The 19,377-nt window shown below is 47.6% G+C and overlaps 1 protein-coding gene across 1 annotated transcript in view; it reads left to right on the top strand.

Moving 5' to 3' along the window:
* Nucleotides 1–28: 28 nt before the first annotated feature.
* SLC6A11 (solute carrier family 6 member 11) overlaps nt 29–19,377 on the top strand; it is a 122,810-nt gene continuing 103,461 nt past the window's right edge. Inside the window, exons 1-4 of the mRNA XM_082639682.1 lie at nt 29–307; nt 3,221–3,355; nt 3,470–3,610; nt 7,118–7,208. Coding sequence (XP_082495808.1) covers nt 52–307; nt 3,221–3,355; nt 3,470–3,610; nt 7,118–7,208 — 623 coding nt within the window. The 5' untranslated portion in view covers nt 29–51. The remainder of the gene's footprint in view (nt 308–3,220; nt 3,356–3,469; nt 3,611–7,117; nt 7,209–19,377) is intronic.

The raw sequence follows: 19,377 nt of genomic DNA, 5'->3' as shown, positions 1-19,377 counted from the left end.
CCGGGGCGGCGGCGCAGAGCCGGCCCGGCGCACGAGGCAGCCAGCGCGGCCATGACGGCGGAGAAGGCGCTGCCTCTGGGCAACGGGAAGGCTGCCGAGGAGGCGCGGGAGTCCGAGGCGCTGGGTGGCGGCGGCGGCAGCAGGGGCGCGGCGTCCGCCCGCGACCCGCGCGACAAGCGCGACAAGGCAGTCCACGAGCGCGGCCACTGGAATAACAAGGTGGAGTTCGTGCTGAGCGTGGCAGGGGAAATCATCGGGCTGGGCAACGTGTGGCGCTTCCCTTACCTGTGCTACAAGAACGGCGGAGGTGAGGCGGCGCGCGGCCCTGAGGAGAATGCGTTGGGGGAAGCCAGCCCTGTGGGGGCGGGGAGCTAGGGGTGAGCGCGAGACCCCTCCCGCGCCTGCGTGTAGGGGAACCCTCGCGGAGAACGCCGGCCCGGGCCACCTGGCGAGCGAGCTTACCCCGGGGCAAGGCGCGCCGTCCCAGTGCGCATGCGCGCTTGGCACCTGCGTGTACCACCCGCTAGCACGCGGGGACTTGTCCGCCAGGTGTGTTCTGTCCCAGCGTGAGGTGCAGACCGAGAGGAGGAGCCCTTTATGTTTGGGGCAGGAGACAGCGCGTTTGAGCCTCAGCTTTCCTGACTGGAAACCTGCATGAAGGAAAGGGGCTCATTAATCTGAGTAGGCTCGGGTTTTGAGCGCTTGTTGAAACGCCAGCCTCCGTACTAAACTTTACTTACATCATCTCATTTCATCCTACAGTCATCTTTGTAGGTAGTGCTATACCCATTTTGCAGATGAGGAAGCTAAGGGCCAGAGAAGTCACTCACTTAGGGGTAAAGATGGGATTCTGACACCAAAGGCCTGGTTTTAAAGTGGGATTGGATGACAACAGGGAGAACTTTTAGGTGAGGCACTGCTGTTTGATTCCATGCCTTTCATTTACCCGTAGGGCCTTTTCTAGGGCCTATTTTCAGAACTGTCTGGTGGGGAAATGGGCACCATTCAGTTTCTTTTACTGGTCTCAGAGTCACTCATGACAAAAAGCAACAATAATAATTGGATGTTTAGAAGATGCTTAAAGCTTGCAGGGGTCAGGGAAAGGAAGGTGATGAGAGAGTTGTTTCTAGAGACAACGTGTCCGAGTCAGTTTGGTGGAGATGCAGCAGTGAGTCCTCAAAACTCCCAGCCCAAGGAAGGGGCTCCAGACTTTAGGAGCCCCCGACCTGTCATATCAGCAGGACAGCTGGCAGTTCCATGGCAAAGGACTTTGTGAAACCTTGAGTGGCACAGTTTCTGCAAGGAGAAGTTTGTGTCTATGTTTTCCTCCCTCTATTTGCTGTGTCCCTCCAGCAGATCCCTAGACCCCAATGAAGGTGGCTCAGAGGTTGGCAGGGACCACACTGTTAGGCTTCGTGGAGCGGGACTTCCTGTGCGGGCAGCTGCAGGGAGAGTGAAAAGGGTACTGCTTGGCCAGGGCCCTTTCTTTGGAGACATTCATCCTGAAGGCACAGCCTGCTCCAAGCCTGCCCTGCAGTGGTAATGAAGTGGCCGCCAGTGTTGGTGGCTTGGCAAGGGGGAGAGAGGGAGCAGACTCAGAGACCCCGAACGTGCCCTGTGCCCTCATCTGGGAATCCGCCTCTCTTTGCACATTCAGCCTGTGTAAGTTGCCATGTCCGCTTAGATGTCTGCGGAAACCCTTTGGGATAGTCCCAGGCAAGAGCTGTTTTAACATCTTTTTTCTTTTTTTTTTTTAAATATGGGAAATTCTTATGCCAAAACAACAACAAAAAATGCATTCCTAAAATCAGAAAATAGTGTAAGTTGCATTAATTACAAACTCTGCCTCAGATGAAAAAAGGTTGTAGTGAGTCAAGTTTAAAAATGAGTCATTTTCTTTTTACTCTAATGAGACAAGAGTCTCCGTTGGGTGCACAGATATCCTGGTTTAATTGAGCTAGTTATCTTAAGGATTACTAGCTTTGTGAACAGAGAGGCCACAAGGCTTTTAGAAAGTGTCATCTGTTAGGTTCTAGAGGATTCACAGGTAAATTACAGCATATTCGGGAAACTTCTGTGGCTTGTTTTAATCACTTAGATTTATATTCAGCAAACAGACCCTCTTCTTTTACACACTTTTTTCCTTCTAATATAGTTGGGGTATCTGCTTATCAACTGTTTACCTTTTTTAAAAAAATCTACACAGCTCTACTCATAAATTGCAACAATAGTTTAATATTTCTTTCCCAATGTGAAACTTTGTAAAAATAGAAAACTAAGACCTTTTCAAAACCTGGTAAATATTGTCCTATTATCAGGATTGATCAAAATCGTTGCTATTAATCCTGTGGTTAAAGGGACTTCATTTAGCAAAAAGCAATTTCAGTGAAAGCCTTCATTTGTGAGATCAGATGGTGGGGAATAGCGTGTGTTTTCATGCTTTGTTATTAGACAAGAGCGAGAGAATGAGGGATTTGGAAAAATCCCTTTCTTCTTGTAATGGCTCATGTTCACCTCAGTTATTTAATTTGTTTCACAGAAAGGCCCAGGCAGTGGGTATTGTGTTTCAAGATGGGAGCACTAAAGCTTAACGGTGGTCTTTTCTCAGATTGACTCAAAGCCAGCCTCTCTGGACAGATTCTTGCTACGAACTGCTCATAACTCAGCTTCATACATGGGGCTCATGTACAAGGGCCTGTTACTGCTCATTGTATATCTCCTTGAGAATGCCTTTCTTTATGAAGACTTTTTGCAGGTCACTTCCCAAGTAAGAAGAAGAGGTCCCCCTCCCCTGGCCTGTTGAGGTTACTTTAGAATATAAAAGAAGGATGTAGCGTTCAGGGAGGGAATGAATTTGACCTGCGCTGGAGGGTAGAATGCATAAATAAAAGAATCAAGCATATAACGCAATTTCTTTTACATTATCATCTTAGCTGCACAACAGTTCTGTGAGATAAGTGGTGCAGATATTAAGTATTAAAGCCCTCTTTTCATTTGAGGAAGTTGAGGCTGGGAGATGTGACATAAACTTACTCAAGGGAGTAGGCAGCAGACAGCACAAACCCAGGCTCACATTTTCTGACTCTGGTCCTCATAGCAGGAACTTGAACTCAAGCTCAGAGCACATGATGTATTGCCTCTAGTAGGTGCTTATTAAAGGGCTGAACGTGAAGTGGTGGAGGCAATTTTAACCTCATTCGCTTACTTTGCATCCTTGCAGGGGCATTCCTGATTCCCTATGTGGTGTTTTTTATATGCTGTGGGATTCCTGTTTTTTTCCTGGAAACAGCTCTGGGACAATTTACGAGTGAAGGTGGCATTACGTGTTGGAGGAAAGTGTGCCCTTTATTTGAAGGTAAGTGCTGAGTTAATAAGAAAGTAAAAGGGTTCCTGGGTGATGTCAGGTTGTGAAGGGCGCTTTTAACAAGGCGGAGAGAGACAAATCACTGCCTTTCCTTTGTTCTTTCAGGCATTGGCTATGCAACGCAGGTGATTGAGGCCCATCTAAACGTGTACTACATCATCATCCTGGCGTGGGCCATTTTCTACCTGAGCAACTGCTTCACCACCGAGCTCCCCTGGGCCACCTGTGGGCACGAATGGAACACAGGTATGGCCTCCAGAGAGGGTCTCTCTGATGGTCCTGCTGGGGGACCTGGGATTGGTGGTATGTCATGTCTCTTGCCATGAGTCCAGATTCCACTGAAAGTGTACCTGTTCTGTACACTCTTCAGCTCTGAACCTGAGCTGAGCACTGGCCCAGGGATTGGCACAGGAAGAAGAATTGTGATGCTCTTTCCTTGCTTTGCCAAATACAGAGACTGAACCCTTCCTGCACAGAGTAGGGATGCAAGGAAGAAGTACTAAACTGAGATTCGGGGGTTTGGGCTGCAATTGCAGCCCTGCCTCTGAGTGTCAGATTTTCCTCTGTAAAATGAAGGGGTTAGACTAGATCAAGGGTTGCAGACAGGGGGCCTGTCAGCCAGTTAGGCTTTAGATCAGTGACCAGCGAATTTCAAAAATGTATTTGGTTGTCAAAATTGAAAAATCAGAAGGCTTGACATGAAAATCCAGATTTTCAGCTTCTCTTGAAAAATTAAAAAGATCTGGCAAAACCAGAGCCACATTCCCACATTCTTACTTGGCAGCAATGGCTGCAGCTGAGAACCGTCTGTTGCCTTTGCTTGAAGCTTCTGTCCTCAAGCTGGCCACAGTCCCCACCCAGCTCACATTGCTCATTTATTCTACCTGTGCTACCCAGGTAGATACTTGAATTCACCACCCTCCTCCTGCCTTGAATGGGTAACTTTTTACATTACTTTGGATTCTAATATACTGTTTACTTATCAATTTGTCATCCTGTCAGGATTGAATCTTACAATCTAGGGAAGGCAAATACTTCTCAATCCCTGTCTTTGGAGGCTGTGCTCAGTACAGACATCACTAGTCGATTGTAGAATGCTTTCCTTTTGAGTCTAGTCTTGGCCTCAGAACTCTGCTCAGTAGTCTAGGCAGCCACCACCTTTTGACTGGAATCAACACACATGCTTTAACCTATTCGCCATCTGTGTTGTAACCTGTGGTTAGGTTGTCCCTGGAAGTGGCCAGTCATCCTGAAAGCTGAGACACAGTAAGACTGGGTAGGATGTTGGTCACCAGCAGAAGCAACAGTGGGCATTAGACCAAGAAAACGCTGTGAACTAGCTTCTATCCCTGCATGACTTTGCCTTGCTTCCCCCCACCCACCACATTTTGTGGGGTCTGGTTTATCAAACTAAAATTCAAGGACGTATTCTTGGAGGGCTGTGAGTCCTCCATGATCATTTAATTGTGCATCTTTATTTTGAGGATACTCTAAAAATATGTGTATGTTCTGGATCATCTGCATAGCCACCTTATAAATGAGGATGGTTGGGGGATCTCAGTGCCTGACTATGTCCATGTTTACAATTTAAGGTGCATTCTTGGTGAACAGGATGATGGTGGCCAAGGGAAAAAGAGCAGAGAGATTTAATTCATAAATGGTCATTGATGCTAAGTCCAGCCAAGAATGCAACAAACTGTAGGAACGAAGGTTTTGCAAATTTGTGACTGGAGAAAAATGGTGGTAGAATTGAATCTCAAATAGTGCATGGAAAAATATGCAAGCTTGGGCTTCCGTGGTGGCGCAGTGGTTGAGAGTCCGCCTGCCGATGCAGGGGACACGGGTTTGTGCCCCGGTCCGGGAGGATCCCACGTGCCACGGAGCAGCTGGGTCCGTGAGCCATGGCCGCGGAGCCTGCACGTCTGGAGCCTGTGCTCCGCAACGGGAGAGGCCACAACAGTGAGAGGCCCGCGTACCGCAAAAAAAAAAAAAAATACGCAAGCTTAATTCCATAGACCCTGCCTCCTACCTGTCAGTACTGTTTTTCTGTTGGGAAATCGATTTAATTTCACAAGATGGCATTATCATACACATCCATTTTATGCTATCAATTTGAATTGTGTTGGTTCCATAGTATAGTTGGTATTCAACTTGTAAATTCTGGGTTTATAGGTGTTTGAATACTATAATCACAAAGACTATATAATTCATTACTTATTTGTAAAAGATTAAATGTCATTTTAATAAAAAATACCATGTCAACCTTGGGTGTCTGAGACATTTTTTTACTGTAGAAAAAAATTTTGAGAAACACTGTTTTAGAGAATCTGATCAAAGCTAAGGGCTCCTCTCCAGAAAAAGGCACAAGTGTACATTCAGGCATTTTGCCTATAATATTAGGTTCCCAGACTTCTCTTAGGACTGTCTGTGGACCCCACAGACCATCTCCTTTCCTAATATGGTTAGCAGTTGCCCAGAGAAGTGGGAAGGGGGCAGACACTTGGGGAACTTTTCCCCAGTGGGCTGCAAAGCTTTCTTCCACTGATTGCATTCCCTTTTCTCTGAAGGCGTGTGAACACTTGTGTGAAACATCACATATAGGAAGGCTTCCTGTTCTGGAGATTATAGATGGAGTTGGAGGGCTCATGCACACATGAGGAGAGCGAAGGGCCAGAGTGAGGCTAAATACGGGCTCCGTGCTGGCCACTGTGCTGGGTGCATGGGCTTGGAAGCGCATGGGTGCAGGAGGCCCTGTCGTCTGGGAGCTCACAGTCTGGTGACTGAGGTAGCTCTGTGAACAGGGAGGTGCAGGAAGGAAACCCAGATCCCATGGTGGCAGACAGAACCAGGCGATAACCATGGCAAAGGAGGTGGAGCCTTGGCTGGAGTTGATCCCGTTTTCTTCCCCTAACTGCCTGGTGACTTGTGAGGGGGGAATGGGTGTGGGTGGGGTCCCTTGACTACTTCTGAACCCTGATTCCTCTTCAAAATAAAGGGCGTGGAGAAGGAGGTTCCTTGGAGGACCTTTAAATTCTAACTTTCTTAGAATTCAGGAGATGGTGATCATGGAAGGCTTCTTGGAGGAGAGGTTAATGGGCTGACCTGGGCCTTAAAGGATGAACACTCAGATGTTTTTAACTTGAGATTCAAATCTCTCTTGGTCATCAAGTTTCATGAAATGAGAAGAGATATTCAATAAATCCTTTCCTGGATTGAGGGAATGATGAAGGAATTAGGGATTCTTTACACATTTGGATGTTATTTCATCCAGTCATCAGGTCTTTATGAGGCAGCTGTGACATTAGCCTCTTCTTCCATGAAGAAAAACTGAGTCTCACCTGCATTACTGGCCCAGGGACACCATGGCTGACGCCCCCCTTTAGCCCCCTTGTTCCTGCCGGGGCCACTGAGCAGAACAGGTAAATGCTATGGACAGGCCTTAGGCAGGGAAGTGGAAAAGGTGAAAGATTCAAGAATCAGGCCAGAGGAAAGAATTGGAAAGGCCATGTTCGTGGGAATAGGAGAGAGGAGGTACCCTGCCCGCCAAACTTCTCCTCCTGTTTGAATCAAGCCAAGCCTCCCTCTTAAACTGTTTGTACGTGATTGATTTTTCCCACAGTGCTCTCTGAGGCATGTTTACCTGGAGTGGCTGGGTGAAACCTCTTGGTTGCACCATTGGCCCTGAAGGTTTTCCAAGATCCAGCCCTCACGGAGGGTAATTTTCCTGTGTTTCTTGTCTTGTTTCCACTGTAGAGAACTGCGTGGAGTTCCAGAAACTGAACACAACCAACCACAGCCACGTGTCCCTACAGAATGCCACCTCTCCCGTCATGGAGTTTTGGGAGTAAGTGGAAACACCTTGTCTCCTTTGGCCCGGTGGGGGGCTCTGTCCTGGTGCTGCTCAGTTAACGGTGCCCCCACCCTTGGAAAAAGCCTGACCCTGCCTCCAGCCTTGTACTTCCTGGCTTCTGTGGGCATCTGGCTGCTTTGGAAGCCAGAATGGAGATCTTGAGAGGTTTCCCAAAGGGGCAGCTGAGAGAAATGCTTTCTTGTTCTTTGATGACATGTCAGCATGCCTATTTAGTTACTGGGACAAGAAGTGCTTGGTAAAATGATGGGCAGTTTAAAAATTCATTTTTAACAAAAGAGAAGATTTGGCATGTTTGCAATAAACTAAGTCAAGAATGTATTTAGCCTGGAAAACAGAAGTCTCTGGGGGGACAGGTTAGCTTTCTCTCAGTAGCAGCAATGTCATGCGGAAAGGAAGTACATCAACATTAATGGGTAGAGGTTGTAAAGAGGCAGGTTTTCAACGTACTTAGGAAGAGCTTTAGTCTCACAGAGTTGTCTGCAAGTACTTCTGAAGGTTGTAAGCCCTTGTTCCTGGAAGAGTTTGACCAATGTAGGGCTGCTGATGGTTGTTGGGAAGGTGCCTGAATCCACAGACGTTATAGGCAGTAGTTGTGTGGGTGGGCATTTTTCATCAGTATTCCAAAGGGGTCTGTGGCCCTGGAGTTACGAGAACTGCCATGTACGGTTGTATAAGTTGTTCACTGCACAACCCTAGAGGGCATGATTTACATTGTGAATGTGCAGAATTGTGCAGTGCCCCCGGAATTGAAGAGAAGTTTCCTCTGTGGGTTGAAGGGTGGCTAAAGGCTTTCTAATCTGGAAAGGTCTGGCTTCATTGAAGACCCTCCCCTACTTTAATGATAATGTAGAGGGACAGTGGTTTTATGAGTGATTTTTATTCTATTCCCAGATACCATTCTTCTCCTTCCCTCTCTAGAGGTCATTATGCTGAATTTAGATTTATCATTCTATAAAATGAATGTAAAGAACATGAGTTTATAATTATAAATATAACTTATTTATATAAATATTAATATAAATAAAATACTTCCCTCTATACATACACACATGTGCATATATACACATATATTCATATTATGTATATCTCCCAAATAATAGCTAAGTCTTTCTTGAATGTTTTAAAATTTTATATTAATGGTATCCATTACTCACTTTTTTCTTATAGCTTTGTTTCTTTGCTCAATATTGGTTTTGAGATGGTCTCCATATTGATACATGTAGCTTTGGTTCATTCATTCTGTTCCTGCTGTATAGTATTTCCATATATAAAGAGTCTACATTGTGTTTACCTGGCTCCTCTTGATGGGCATTTAGACTGTCTCGTATTTCCCTCTATGATTAAGCATGCTGAGTGAATGTCTTGTTTGTGCTTCTCTGCACAAATGAAGTTTTCTAGGCCATATACCTAAGAGTGGAATTACTGGGAGGTAGGGTTCATGCACTGTCAGTTTTATCAGGTTATGTCAAATTGCCTTTTAGGGCCTCCCTGGTGGGGCAGTGGTTGAGAGTCCGCCTGCCGATGCAGGGGATGCGGGTTCGTGCCCCGGTCTGGGAGGATCCCGTGTGCCGCGGAGCGGCTGGGCCCGTGAGCCATGGCCGCTGGGCCTGTGCGTCCGGAGCCTGTGCTCCGCAACGGGAGAGGCCACAACAGTGAGAGGCCCACGTACGGCAAAAAAAAAAAAAAAAAAAAAAAAATTGCCTTTTAAAGGAATTGTTCTAGTTTACTCTCCAAACAAGAGTAGAACGAGAATTTCTACTGCTCCCCATTCTAGACCTAGGCACTTGTTCTGGTCAGAGTTTTTAAGTTCTGCCAGTGTAATGGGTATGAAATTGTATCCCACTGTTTTAAATTTGCATTTCTCTAATAACTTTATGAAGTTGAGCATCTTTTCATGGTTTTTTTGCTCCATTTGGGTTTCCTCATCCATTAACTTCCTGCTCATATCTTTTTCTCTTTTCTCATAGGTAGGAGTTCTTGATACTTTGTAGGTTTTAGTACCCATGCTGCAAATAGCTTTTCTTAGTGTGTGGCTTTTCTTTCTTGTTTATGTATGGCATAAATTGTATTTAATTCAAATTTGCCAATAGTTTTCTTTTTGGTGTGCACACTTGGTGTCTTATTTAAGATATAGTTCCCTACCCTAAAGTTGTAAAAAAAATTTTTTTCTGGATTTTCTTTTTTTGGGGGGGGCGGGTTTCTTTTAAGAGTTTTAAAGTTTTGTTTTTTCACATTCAGGAATATAATCTACCTGGAATTTTCTTTTTGTATATGGTACAAGGTAGGAATCCAGCCATATATATATATATATATATGTATGTATGTATGTATGTATTTGCTGAATTGTTCATCCCATCCCTACTGATTTGTAATGCCATCTTCCATATAAAGTTTTCCTACAAGCACATGTCTGTTTAGGGCTCTCTGTTCTGCTCATCTCTTTTGCTAACTGTGTGTCAATACTATACCTATAGTTTAATTTTAAGCCTTGACCTCATAAGGCAAGTCCCTCACTTTGCTCTTTTCCAAAATTGTTTTAGTCTTCCAAATGAATTTTAGAATCAGCTTGTCAAGTTAAAAAACAATAATAAAGAACAGAACAGCTCTGTGAGGATTTTGGTTGGGAGAATATTGAACTTATAGGTTAATTTGAGGAAAACTGATATCTTTGTGATTCAGTCTCTCTGTCTATGAACATGGTATAGCCCTCCATTTATTTAGGTCTTTTTTTTTTTTTTTGCGGTGTGCGGGCCTCTCACTCATTGCGGAGCACAGGCTCCGGACGCGCAGGCTCAGCGACCATGGCTCACGGGCCTAGCCACTCCGTGGCATGTGGGATCTTCCCGGACTGGGGCATGAACCCGTGTCCCCTGCATTGTCAGGCAGACTCTCAACCACTGCACCACCAAGGAAGCCCCTATTTAGGTCTTTTAAAATGCCTGATGAAGTAGTGCTGCCTGATGTGGTTGTCAGAGAAGCAGCATTGGAATCACCTGGTTAGAAATGCAAACTCTCTAGCTCTCTCCAGACCTACCGAGTCTTAGTCCCAAATAAAGCATCCATATGACATTATGCTAGAGCAGAGGCTGCTCTTGGGGGGGCGGGAGGAGGTGCTGTGTGACCTTTTCCAGCCTCACTGGGCTATGGTTTTCCAGTGGAGTGTTTAGGGCCTGCACATTTGAGTGTCTGCAAAACATGGTCTCTGTGCTCCCTTAGGGAACGCAACCTCAAATCCTACACTGCATAAGTTCTCTGCGTAACTTACGTTGCTTTGTACCATTCATTTCCTTTGTAACATGTATGGAAAACCTTGATTAAATTATTATTTGTGCAATATGTTTGTTTATTGTCTGAATTCCCCAGGAGGCAGTCATGAAGCAGTACCTTTTCTGGTTTTGCTCACTACTGCCGGTCTATGGAAGGCCCCCAGTGAATATTTACAGAATGTACAGGTACATGGGAGGAAGGTGGCAGGCAATATTTTCTAGAAAATACTACATGAGGAGAGTCAAAGTGGGCTCTGGCAAGAACTCATCCTGTCCCTAAGCTCCCCAGAACAGCACTGACGGCTTTGAGGATCCCTTTGTCATATCCATGTCACCCACTCATTTGGACACCAAGTGGTGGGAGGGGACAGCGAGTCTGTGTCCTCACTTGTAACTGGGCCTTTTGTCTGCTACTTGGTCATTCAAAATGAAAGTCAATGTGAGAATGAACCCATCGTTCTAGTTTTCTACTCTGATTGCATTTGTATCATCTATGCAATGTTGAATTCTGCATCCTAAAAGTACTCAAATGCTGGTGTGACACTCCTTCCTTCGTAAGGTGTTTTTATCAGACAGCTCTAATTCATCTTCTCCTCAGAGCTTAACTTGGAATGTAGAGACTCTATGAGATGTTTGTAGCATCCTATGAAAAGCTATTTGGAGCCACATAAATTTGAGAAGGGCTGAAAGCCATGCCCTTCAGTAAGAATATCCATTACCTTTGATTAACTCAAATTCCCAAACATATTTTCCTGTGCAATCATTTGGACTCTTTCCCCTCATCCCCCACCCATCCCCCACCCCGGAATGCTAGCATTCCACTAAACACAGCCTGGCAAACGCTCTGCTAGGAGAAAGTTCTTCCTTGAATTCAGTCATAGTTTGGCTTCTGGGGCTTTGGATAGCACGTGCCTAATTCCTTTCCCATGTGACAGCCCTTCAAGTATTGGATCAAGTGTCCTTAAAACTGTTTCTTTCCTAGTTCTCTTTGCTGTTTCCTTGTGTGGCTGGTTCCCATCTATAGTGTGCTCTTATTGTCTTGCTCTCACTGCCTCTAACTCCAGGGACCTTATTCAGGGCCACGTTGCTTGGTCAGAATGGACTGCCTCAGTTGTGTGCTTGTTCATTCATTCAACAAATGTCTGAGCTCCTGGTGCACATAAGAAGGACGCTTGGTGTAATTGGGAGTGGTGGGAGTGTGAGACGTGGTTCTAGCCCTCTAGAAGCGGAGGAGAGACAAGCCCGTAGATTCCCATAAAGTCAGTTACAAGGTGCTGTTTCCCTGCGCAGGGCTGCCCATGGCTTTACCCTGACCTTGGGCATCTGGCATCTTGAAAGTTCATTTTCCTTTTCAGGAAAGCTGTTCTCACTGGCTCAGCTCAGGCTCTGGGTCAGTCCTGGGTTCTAGCTCAGGCAGGGGGCCTGTGGGGCAGGGATGGCTTGTCTTCCTCATGTCAGATTTCAAAATCAGGCCACCCTGGTTTCCCTTAGTAACTCATTATGCATCTGGCACCCGTGAGTTTATCTCAATATGTTTGCGGTTCTACATTTTGAGCCTGCGTCCTCTGGAGGGATTGAGTGCTATAAGAGTGTAACCGGCATTGTAGCATCAGATGGGCTTTGGTCTATTTTCACTTCCCTTTCTCGGTCCTCTCATCCCTCTCGTCCAGGGTTTTGCAAGCAACTGCATGCTCGCCATGTATACAGTTGAAATCGCTTTTGCGTGGCATCCATTCAGCACACATTTATCGAGAGCATATTGTGTGCTGAGCCTGCATTAAGCTCTAAGGGTATTCAGTTCTCTATCTTTATTCAGAAGGATGCAGTCTTGTCTTTCTGGTTTATCTTTCCTGGAGGAGGTTTAAAAAAAATGTTTATTTCTAAATCATGTGGCCACTTGAACTGATTTTAATTTGGACACAAAATTTGGGCTCCACGTTGCTGAAGTGAAACTCTAGTTCTTGCTGTGGGCCCAGGGCCGCCCCTGCTTCTTTCATCTTCCCCTCTGCCCTCCTCCACACCGGCCTTCTTTCTGTCTTTCCTATGTCCTGGGCTTGTCCTAGGCTCGGTGTCCAGCTTGTGCATAGAAGAGTCCCTTTGCTTAGAAGTTTCCTCACCAAGTCCTTGTGTGTCTGGCTCGTTCTTATCATTGAGTCTTAATTCACGTGTCATTTGGGAAGCCCTCTCTGCCCATCCTGTTGCTTCCACTTATCAGCTGAATTGGCACCCCAGTCCCTCTCAACCCCATCTGTCTGTTTTATTGTCTGCATAGGACTTATCTGAAATCCTTGTGTCTTTTTTACTAGTTTATTGTCTCTCTCTCCCTCCATTTGACTATAAGCCCTATGCCAGCAAGGACTGTCCTCTTTTGTTCCCTGTTGTCCTGCCAGCACATTCTAAGTGCTCAAAAAATATTTATTCAAACACATGGATGGAAGATTGAATGAATGAATGTTTTTTAACCTCGTGGAGTTGTGTCCTCTTACTTTGCTTTTGCCCTGTCTGTTGAAGAGTATAAGTTCCCAGGTTCAGAAACGTAATTCATCTCTTAGATCAGCTCCCTTTTATAGAACTCCTATTATTATCCAATCTTGATCATTAAAGATACTTGTATATAAAATCAGCTACGAGGGTATTTGTTTTCATAAATAGTGGATGTCTTACACCGAGTAATGGGAAGCAGTGATTTACTGAACCACAAGAGTTCTGACTGAGGTTCCTTTTACATCCTGACGGATGAAGTAAAGGAAGGGAAGTTGCAGTTAGTTGCTAAGCAGCTACTGTGTACCCTGGCCCTGAGCATGGCCCTCCAGGCCTATCGCTTCATTTAATCCACTCACCCAGGGGATACATGGTACAGCATCACTGAACAGATTCCCATCTCACTCAGGGGATTCTGAGGCAGGGAGAGGTTAAGGGACTTATCCAAAGTGCCTCTCTTGGCTAGCAAGAGCTGGAGCTGGGCTGAGAGCTGGCCCTGTCTGATCCCACCTGCATCCCTCCACCCGTCCGTACATGCTCCTCCCGCCCGTGTCTGAAATGCCATCAGCTCCCTGTTTTATCACGGGGCAGAATCCAACTGGTGTGTCCCTTCTCTCTGCAGCCCTGTGGCCCTAGGTTCTTGAAGAGAGAGTTTTGCTGTAGATGGAGATGTATAATTGGTGGAGGGAGGGAGGAACGAATGAGGAATGACTTGTGTCCAGCGCCCGGCACAAACAAAACACAAAAAACCTGTTGGCTTTTGTCTTGTTGGATTTCAAGAGGTACCTTTAGGAAATGACTTGAACCTTGCTTTTAACAGAATACCATGGTTTCCAGCTGAGCCAGGCGTTGAGTGTGAGGCAAGCAGACTCTGATCTGCTGTGATGACACATGGAAATTGATGCTGGCCTCCTGGAGTAGGTTGTGGCCCTGCAGCTGGTGGCACAAGAGGTTAATGAATGACTTGAATTCAGGCTCAGGCAGAGAGTAACTCAGAAGGGGTTGTTCCCAAATTTTAGTGTGTTATCTTGATTCCTTATTACTTCTGATAAAACCAGGAGAAAGTGTTTGAAACTCTCCAGATTTACACACACACACACACACTGCTCCATGCTTTCCCTGGAAGACCTCTAAGATGAGGAAGAAGCACCAGAGCTGGGACCTGACTCTCCCACTCACTCATGGGGGCCCTGGGCAGATGATTCTAAACCTCAGTTTCTTCCCTGGCAAATGGGTGCACCTCACCACCCTTCCAGGTGCAGTCAGCATAAAGTGACGGAAGCAGGGGGGCAGTAACCAGAAGGGCAGTAACCAGTCGATGATGGCTCCTCTCACCTCTGCATCTTGCCCTTTCTCAGCCTGTCCCCACTCCCCCACCGCACAGCTCAGGTGGATGAGGTGTCATTCAAAAAACAGAGGCCTCCTGGTGGGATACCCTGGACCTGGGGGCAGATGCCCGCTCCCGCTCTGGATCTCTCGTCCAGGGCTTTTCCTGATGTCACGTGTGCCTCTCCTGCCCACAGCCCCTCTGTCACAGACAGTGGTTCTCTGCCAGGCTTAACACAGAGTGTCTTGGAGGGGCCGACCCCGCCAGGTGTCAGACCCTCCCCGAGCTTTTGACCACTCATAACGCAGAGCTGCTGTACCAGGGGAACCCGGGGGTCTGGGAAGGCTGTGCTGAGTCCTGGTAAGGAGGAGAAGGCCAGGAACCTGAGGGCACTGGGATTCCAGCCACAGAGCAGTGAGGCCCTTTCTGTGGCGTGAGATCCCTACTTATAGACACCTCTCCTTACTGCTTCCTATCTTGCTGGATCTTACCCTCCAGCCATGCAGGACCAGAACAGGCATTGAACTTGGGGTCAGGAGACTGGTGTGCAAGGCCAGGCTCTGCCACTTTCCCGTTTGTGATCTATGGCAAGGTCCATATCTACTTGGAGCCTCAGTCTGCTCTGGGCAGTGGGTGTAAAACAAGATAACATATGCGAGACTGCCCAGTGCTCTGTGCCAAAGTGTGTTCTGTACAAAGTTAGGAGGTATTGCTTTGGAAAGGCAGAAACGTGGTGGGGCACTTACTTCTTTTTTTTTTTCTTGCTGCATGCGGCCCTCTCACTGTTGTGGCCTCTCCGTCGCGGAGCACAGGCTCCGGACACGCAGGCTCAGCGGCCATGGCTCACGGGCCCAACCGCTCCACGGCATGTGGGATCTTCCCGGACCGGGGCACGAACCCGTGTCCCCTGCATCGGCAGGCGGACTCTCAACCACTGCGCCATCAGGGAAGCCCGGGGCACTTCCTTCTTAACAGCTTTTTAATAGCTTTGTGGTATAATTTACACGCCATAAACTGCACGCTGTTGAGGTGTGCAAGTAGGTGACTTCCGAGCAAACTTGCCAAGTGTGAAATTGTCACTGCAAGATAGGTCTGGACTATTTCCATGGCCCTATAGCAAGATCTCCCATGCCATTTATAGTTAATCTCACTCTCACTGCCAGGCAGCCATTCACCTTCTATCTGTTTCTGTGGATTTGTGTAGTCTGGACATTGCATATTCTGTGGAATCATACAATGTGTGGTCTTTGTCACTGTCCTCATTAAACTTAGCATAATGTTTCCAGGGTTCATCCATATTCTAGAATGTATCACTGCTTTATTCCTTTTTGTGGCTGAATAATATTCCATTGTATGGAGAGAACACAATTTGTCTATTGGTTGATGGACATTTGGGTGGTTTTCAGGTTTTGGCTATTTTTGAATAACCTAGGAGTGGAATGGCTGAGTTTTATGTTTAAATTTTTAACAAACAGCCAGACTTTTCCAATGTGGCTAGAACGTTTTATATTCGTACCAGAAATATATGAGGGTTCCATTTCTCTGTATTCTTGAGGACACTTATTATTTTCTGTCTTTTTGATTACAGCCGTCCTCTTGGGTGCACCCTAGTGGGTGTGAAGTGGTATCTCATTGTGGTTTTAATTTTCACTTTAATGGGGAATAGTTCTAAAAAAGATTGGGAAACATTGGGTTAGACAGAGCTATAGAGATGTCTTTATTGCAGGACTTCTCAGAGCCTTTAATAGTCTAATGAGCATTGGGACTCTCTAAGGAGGGCTATAATGTGCAGCCATTTCTCAGTGAGGTCCCAGTGTGACCTCAGGGTGTCTTAAAGGATTAGTGTTCTTTGGGAAGCATTAGCCTAGGACAGAGGTCAGGAAACTATGGGCCAAATCCCATCTGCTGCCTGTTTTTGTAAATAAAGTTTTATTGGAAGACAGCCATAGTGTTCATTTACATATTGTCTCTGGCTGCTTTCACACTGCAAAGATAGAGTTGAAAAGTTGGGACAGAGACCATATGCCTTGCGAAACCTAAATCTGTACTATCTGGCCTTTTACAGAAACAGTTAGTTGACCCCTGACCTAGGAGTGCCTGGTGCGTGTATATGCTCACTGCACCTTCAGGGGGAAGGAGGGACCCATCCTCAGGGTACAGGTGGGGACCAAGGAAGCACTTGGTGAGCCTTTGTATTATTTGAGCTGGTGTTTGAAGGACAGGCAGAATTTTTAAGGCATGTGAGAATTTAGAGGGACATTCTTGGCAGAGAGAACCGTGGAATGAATCCTGGAAAGTGGAGGGGACTGGAGGGGACTTCCTCGCGACCTGGGAGGAGGATTTCTGCAGTGATAGAAGAAGTCGGCATGGGAGCTCCAGGCCCCACAGACCAGCTTCGTTGCCTAGTTGTCTTCCCTGGGTGACACATTTCTAGTCCATCTTCCCCAGGATGGGGCCATGGGTCCGAGCGCTGTCTCTGAAGTTGGATAGATGTGGCTTCAGGTTCTGCCTCTGCCTTTCTGGGCACGTTGTTGCCCTAAACTACAGTTTTCCCATCAGTAAAGTCGGAATCATGGTTGTACTGGCCTCAGTAAGCATGAAGGAAGTGCAAACTGTCACTGACCTTGTCATCACCTTTCTCCTCCCTGAGGGCAGGACTCACCTGCCTTCCTCATCACTGCAGGCCCTGCTCTTAGGGCCCTCAGCAACATGCAGGTAGCATCCAGTGACTCTCCTGAGTGAATGCGTGATGCAGAGGTCTAGGAGGGCCCTTGCCCTGAGTCCCCAGCTCAGTTTAGGGCCTCGGCCGAGGGCTCTGCAGGAGCAGACCCCATACACGGGGAGAGTTGGGGGCCTGCACTGGTCCGGGGAAGTGAGAGCAGGACCCCGAAGGTGGAGGGATTATGGAGGGGGCAGGGAAGGCACATTTGTTTGGGTGATGGGTTGTCTTTTGTTTGTTTGTTGCTTTGGGAGACCAGAAAGGAGGACTGAGCAAGGCTATTTATAGCGCAGTCCCTCAGTGCCAGCTTTTAGGGCGGTCTCTGCATCCCTGGCGGTGCTCCCCTCCATGGCAGGTTAAAGAAAGGTGATGCGTTTGCCGGCTCCATGCTGGACATTAAGATGAGGCCTCCCCGATCGGCTTGGGACCTGTTCCCACAGCACCCCTCCCAGGCCCTCTGCGGTGGTGGGTGAGAAGGGTCTACTCCATCTCTGCTTTCTCTGGTCAAACCACTCTCGGCTCTGGAAGCTAGTGTTTGGAAGGGAAGTGCCAGGTATGAGGCTGTTGCCTTCCCTCTGGACTCAGCACCTCTGTGTATGTGAGACACAGAGAGGACAGTGAGGGTGTTGCAGGATCGGATTCCAGCCACTTCCCGCAGACTGCAGAGGACATAGCAGAAGCCTCGAGCGGGAGGCATCCTCTCTCTGGGGTCAGCTTCTGCCGAGACAGAAGGATGTGTGGCCCTCAGAAGAACCTGGTTTCAGGTCCCAATCTGGGCCCGTTGCTTCACCATTCTGGACCTCAGTTTCCCCACCTGTAGAATGGGTATAAGAATGCCCTCATGGTAGTTATGTTGGTGTGAGGACTGAATGCAGTGAGATGTGAGGGCTCTTGGGTGGCGCCTGCCACAGTCCCCTCTGCTACCAGCTCCTTCTTGTTCCTTACTCTGAGAGTCTCTTAATGAGGATAGTTTGCTTTTCAACTCACCTCTTGGATTCCCAATTCTTTCCCTCTTCTTCCTGTAGAAATGACGTCTCCACCCATGGATTCCTGCCCTGCTGCCCGTCTCAGAGACTTCTACCTGCTTCTTTCCTCCCTCGCCCCCCATTCCCTCCTGCATTTGAAGCTTCCCCTCCCTCCTGGCTCTTTCCCATTAAGTATCCCAGTCATGCCAACCTGAAAATAAAACGAATGTAGGTAAGACAGCTCTGGTGCCCTGTGGCCAAGAACTCCTAGCTCGCATTCTCATCAGAGCAACTTCCCCAAATAGCCGCCTCACCAGGTCTCACTTGCCCTCTGCTCCCTGTGTGCTGCTGTCTGAAGTCTTCCCCGCCAGGGCTGAGCAGCAATCCTTGCTTCACCTGCCACTCTGGCCCCGAATCCCACAACGCTCTCCCTCTCACCAGGCTGCTTGGAGGCACTTGGCAGATGGTTTGCTTCCCCTGCTGGAACGCCCTCTCCCTCTGCCTCTGGGGATGCCACCTTCTTCAGGGATGCCTAACCCTTCTCTGTCTCCTCAAAGGACTCCTCCCAGCCTCCATCTGCCCTGTAAATGATGGGGTTCTGGGGGCTGTGTGGCCAGCCCTCTCCCTCCCATTTCTCCAGCTCTCCCAGGACACTTGATGGCCAAGGGCTCAGGTCTGAATCTCCTCCCTGCATCTCTATTGTGAGCTTTATACCCAGACACCCAGCTGCCTCTGGGCCTTGCAGCCGACTGGGTGTTCCACAAGCATCTCAAAATCACCTTATCTAAAAGATGGACTCTCCACCTCCTCCTCCTCCTCTACCCCGATTGACAATTCATTCCTGCTCAGCTAATGACCCCCACCCATGAAGGTACAAACATGGCGTCAGTCTGGACCTCCAACTTCCCTGCTACCTGCCACCTCCAGGCAGCCACCTTGCACCCTTGCTGCTCCCCAGCCCATCTGTTCCCCTCCAGGGCCATTTCCCTACCTTAGTCCAGCCCCTCCCTCTTTATTGTCCAAATTAAGGCAAAAGTCTCCACACTGGGCACCTTGCTCCATTCCACCCTTACCATCCAATCTTTCCAGTGCAGCCAAAGAGAGCTTTTGGAAACATGCATCTGATGGAGTCTTCCCCTTTTTTAAGATTCTTCTCGGCTTCCATCACCCTCAGGATGAAGCCCCAGCTCCTCAGCAAGGCTCAGAGTCTGGCTCTTGCTCATCACTCCAGCCTCATCCTTGCCCCCACTTCTTACCCCGCTTCCTGCTGCACATTGAGCCCTTGTCTTTCCTTCCCGAACCCTTGTTCCAGCCTCCTGGCTTTTGCCTTTGGTGGACTTTCTGCCCCAAATGCCTCCCTCTTCTTTGTTGACCCTCCAGGGCC

Source organism: Mesoplodon mirus, assembly GCF_964341445.2.
Source record: "Mesoplodon mirus genome assembly, chromosome: 12".
NCBI lineage: Eukaryota > Metazoa > Chordata > Mammalia > Artiodactyla > Ziphiidae > Mesoplodon > Mesoplodon mirus.
The sequence above is the reverse complement of the archived record's forward strand: the minus strand, read 5'-3'. Positions and strand labels throughout refer to the sequence as shown.